General features: G+C 30.5%; 2 protein-coding genes across 2 annotated transcripts in view; one reads left to right on the top strand and one right to left on the bottom strand.

Annotated features, from left to right (window-relative positions):
* Window positions 1-3,725, top strand: part of LOC108974466 — a gene marked incomplete at its 3' end in the record, with an annotated part of 185,911 nt that overhangs the window by 127,503 nt on the left and 54,683 nt on the right. The gene's annotated exons all lie outside the window — the stretch shown is intronic.
* LOC108974708 lies at window positions 579-3,097 on the bottom strand. The gene has a single exon (XM_018942719.1). It carries the CDS (start codon window positions 3,016-3,018, stop codon window positions 2,293-2,295), a length of 726 nt encoding a protein of 241 aa, XP_018798264.1. The 5' UTR covers window positions 3,019-3,097; the 3' UTR covers window positions 579-2,292.

Here is a 3,725-nt window from a genome sequence, read left to right as displayed (position 1 = left end):
TTAAATTTTTCTAAAAATTTTCTCAGCCGTGCTACCTCAAACTCTCCTATAAATATTATATATCCGCTAACTTATTTTAAGCTACCTCACATATATTACAAATTARCCTTTGCAATAATTGATTAATTTTTAATTCTATTTGCCATCAAAGCACTTTATTTTTATTACCATTTCATTGCTTTAACGATTTTGACGTTGCTCACCGAAAAAGGATATCCATATCTGCATATCTACATGTGTAGTACAATATTAATGAATACCCAAATCAAGTGTGGCCAATGCGAAGACGTGCAAATTAACATGTCTACAATGCAAAAACGTCAGATGCTAATAAACGACAAGCCAAAATAAGAATTGAAATAWATAAACGTTGACATTTTTTATAAAAAAAGTTATTTTTAGTAAAACTGGTGTTTGGCAGTGGAGAAGAAGGGAAAAGTTATAATTATGTTATAGTTATAATTATAGTTATATACATAATCATTGTAAAAAAAAAGGCCAAGAAAAGTAAGGAATAATTTTTTTACATTAAAAAATCTTTGTTTAATTTTGAAAATTTAGAATATTTGAAAATAATTCCAGAACAATGAATTTCACAAAGAAAAAGTATTTAAATTTTGTCACAGGCTTTTTGAACGATTGTTTCTACCTAACTACTAGGCTTTAAAATATAATTCATTTCAATTTTAAGTCAATTTTGAAGAAAACTTCAAAAAATTTAGCCAAAAATTTCAAAAWTAAAAAAATTATACTCAATTCACTTTATGATATTCACTTTAATGATAATTTAAGAAAATTTTGAACAAATTTCAGAAATAAGATACAAATTCAAAAGTTGATGATATTATCACAGCAGCTTGGYTTTCATATAAAAAATACACTTGGAAAAAATTTAAATATAATTTTAATAAACTACTTAGTCCAGTGTTTTCTCCGGAGCCTTCACTAGTAAGAACAGTGGAGCTTTCACTTGATTAATCATAACTTGAAAACTTTTTCTCACCATAAGMAGTATTTGTAAAATATCATTGTGATTTTATTTCAGATCAAATCTTTCGCTGGAGCTTTCATTTTCATGGCTTTATATATATGATATATGTCGTTAATTTTAGTAAATATAATGTTAATTTATGTATATATAAATTTTTTGTACCGAAGTTTGAAATTTGTATTCTTGGAGTATAGTAAGCAGTTTTTTGGGCACTTAAGCCTACATTAGCTACATCAAGGAAGCTTTCTGAGAACTTAGGTATATATAATGTGTTTCTTGTTAATTTTTTAAGCAAAACGCTCTCTACTAATTTATTGTTTATATTTTACAATTTCTTGAATTCATTTGTCACTTTTTTGAAATTATAGCCCTTAAAGTTTAAGCTTTTGCTTATCATTGCGCATAATGATTATTTTAATTTTTTTTAATTTTTCTGAATTCCACTCAAAGTAAATATCATGTATTAACAAGTTTTTATCATATTTATTATTTAGAAACATCGCTTGATTCTTTATTTAATTTTTCACTTCTTTTACTAGAAAACTTTCTTCATTTAAACTTTCACAAATCGTTTTTCGATCGTTATTCGTAAAACAAAAAAATATTTTCAGAAATTTACTTACAAAATTTTCCAAAAACGTCGAARCTTTCGTTATGAACTTTCACATAAYGATTTTCGAAAAAAAATTRTCGATTGAATATTCTTAAATAGTTATAATTTCTTTTTGCATTTCTCGAAGCCACTTCAAAAATTTACCGGAACCATCGAAACTTTCATTTCGAGTTTTCACACATCATTCTGCGAACACATTCTGCGTATAGCTACATGTATTTACTTGCAATATTAGTACCATTTGTGTTGATCAATTTATTTCAAATGTAGAAGTCTCTCATATAATTTGTTGCAACTATCCAAATTTTCATTTTGAGCTTTCACTTATAATTTTTCGAAGAGAATATTAACGTCTTAACTACTTGTAATAATAATCGTATTGTTTTTGCGACCAATATTCGTCAAAGGTAAAGAGATTTTGACACAACCGTCTAAACTTTCATTTTGAGCTTTCACAAATTGTTTTTCGAAAGTAAAGTTATCGCCCTAACACTCATATATTGAAATGTAAAAAAAGAGTACCGTTACGTATTTTTACAACCAAATTTTATCTTCCAAACTCTCCGAATCGAAACTTTCCACCAAAATACCATTTCAAATTGAATGACAATACATAAATATATATTCTAAAGCTATTCCAAAGCTATACAACCAATTTACTGAGCAATTTGCTAATATTTCTTGTCTTTTACACTCGCTCCACCATCGTTGTGGGCGCTTTACTGCCACCGTTACCCGTACTCATGCGATAGTAACGCCGCAAAATATCCGCTAACTCTGTTGTCAATCTTTCCGTGCGACTTATGCGCTTATTCTTCACCTCCAACTCGTTACTGTAGGGTTGCTCTTGTAACGGCGCCAACGACGTACTTACAATCACCGGCAGTGTGGTGGTGGTGGGTGATGGCAACAAACGGTGCACTGTGGGTATTTTGGGCGCTGAACGCAGAATTTTCACTTTACTGCGCGCACCAGTTGGTCGTTGTTGTTGCTGCTGTTGCTCCTGCAACTKTTGCTCYGTCCTGAGTAAATTTGCGCTGGCACTGTGTACAGGTGGCGCTGGTAAAATCACCGGACGCGTCGGCCGTTTGCCTTCGAGTGGCTCCAATTCGGCGACGGTAGCCATTGATGTGGCCGCAGAGGGTACCTCCGACTCGGCTGCCTTWGAGACGGACTGTTTCATGTCTGTTAGGATTTTACGCTCCCAACGCTTGCATAGCATATAGGCGTACATACAGAGGAAGTAGATGAAGATGAAGGCGAAGGCGGCAATGCCGTAAAAGCCCAATTTCTTACGCGTCCATTTGTTACGACGCATCCACTTGATGTCCTCCAAATATTTCGCAATTACCGGCACAATGACCAACCAATAGATTAGCACTGTGGAGACTTGTATGGCGCGGCGCAGAAACATTTCATAGAGTTCATTTAAGGTGGGTGGAATTTTTTGCCGATTTGCAGTTTTTTGCTGGCAAATAATTTTAGTTTTACGGCTGTGATTCTTAATTTTTTGTATTGTTTTTTTTTTATTCTGCAATTATTTTCGTTTCTCCGTTTAAAAGCGGAAACAAAGCCAACTTCATTCGTGTCTTAATAATTTCTTCTTTTAGTTTATTGAGTTTTCAATTTTTGGTTAAATTTTTATTTTCGAAGATAATTTTTTTGAGTAAAATATTTTTAGTAAAATGTCTTTTTTTTAATATTTTTACTACTGTTTTTGAACCTCCAATCAATATTTTCTGTTTTTTTTTTAATTTTTATAACAGCAACGAGAAAACAGAACAGAAAATAAGGCACGCAGCTAGCAATTTTATTTTTTTTCGAGACTTTTTGTTTTTACTTTATTTTATTTATTATTTWCAATCTATTTATATTGTTCTAATAATTTTTCGAACTTTTCAAATTTTCGAAAGCAACTGTTTCAAGCTCTTTTTTATTAAATTCTCGTCTTTCTTTCAGTACAGTTCAAAATATTGTTCGAAATTTCCAATATTGTTTCGAATTTTTTTTTCGAAATTTTCAATATATTTTTGAAATTTAATTTTGTTTAAATTAATTATTATTACAAAATTTTAATTTTTTACTTTAAAATAGTATCTTTTGACAATTATTTTGTGCACA

This window comes from Bactrocera latifrons, unplaced genomic scaffold (genome assembly GCF_001853355.1).
Source record: "Bactrocera latifrons isolate USDA-ARS-PBARC rearing strain unplaced genomic scaffold, ASM185335v1 scaffold_112, whole genome shotgun sequence".
Classification (NCBI taxonomy): Eukaryota; Metazoa; Arthropoda; class Insecta; order Diptera; family Tephritidae; genus Bactrocera; species Bactrocera latifrons.
Note: the sequence above shows the minus strand (reverse complement) of the source record. Positions and strands in the feature narration are given on the sequence as shown.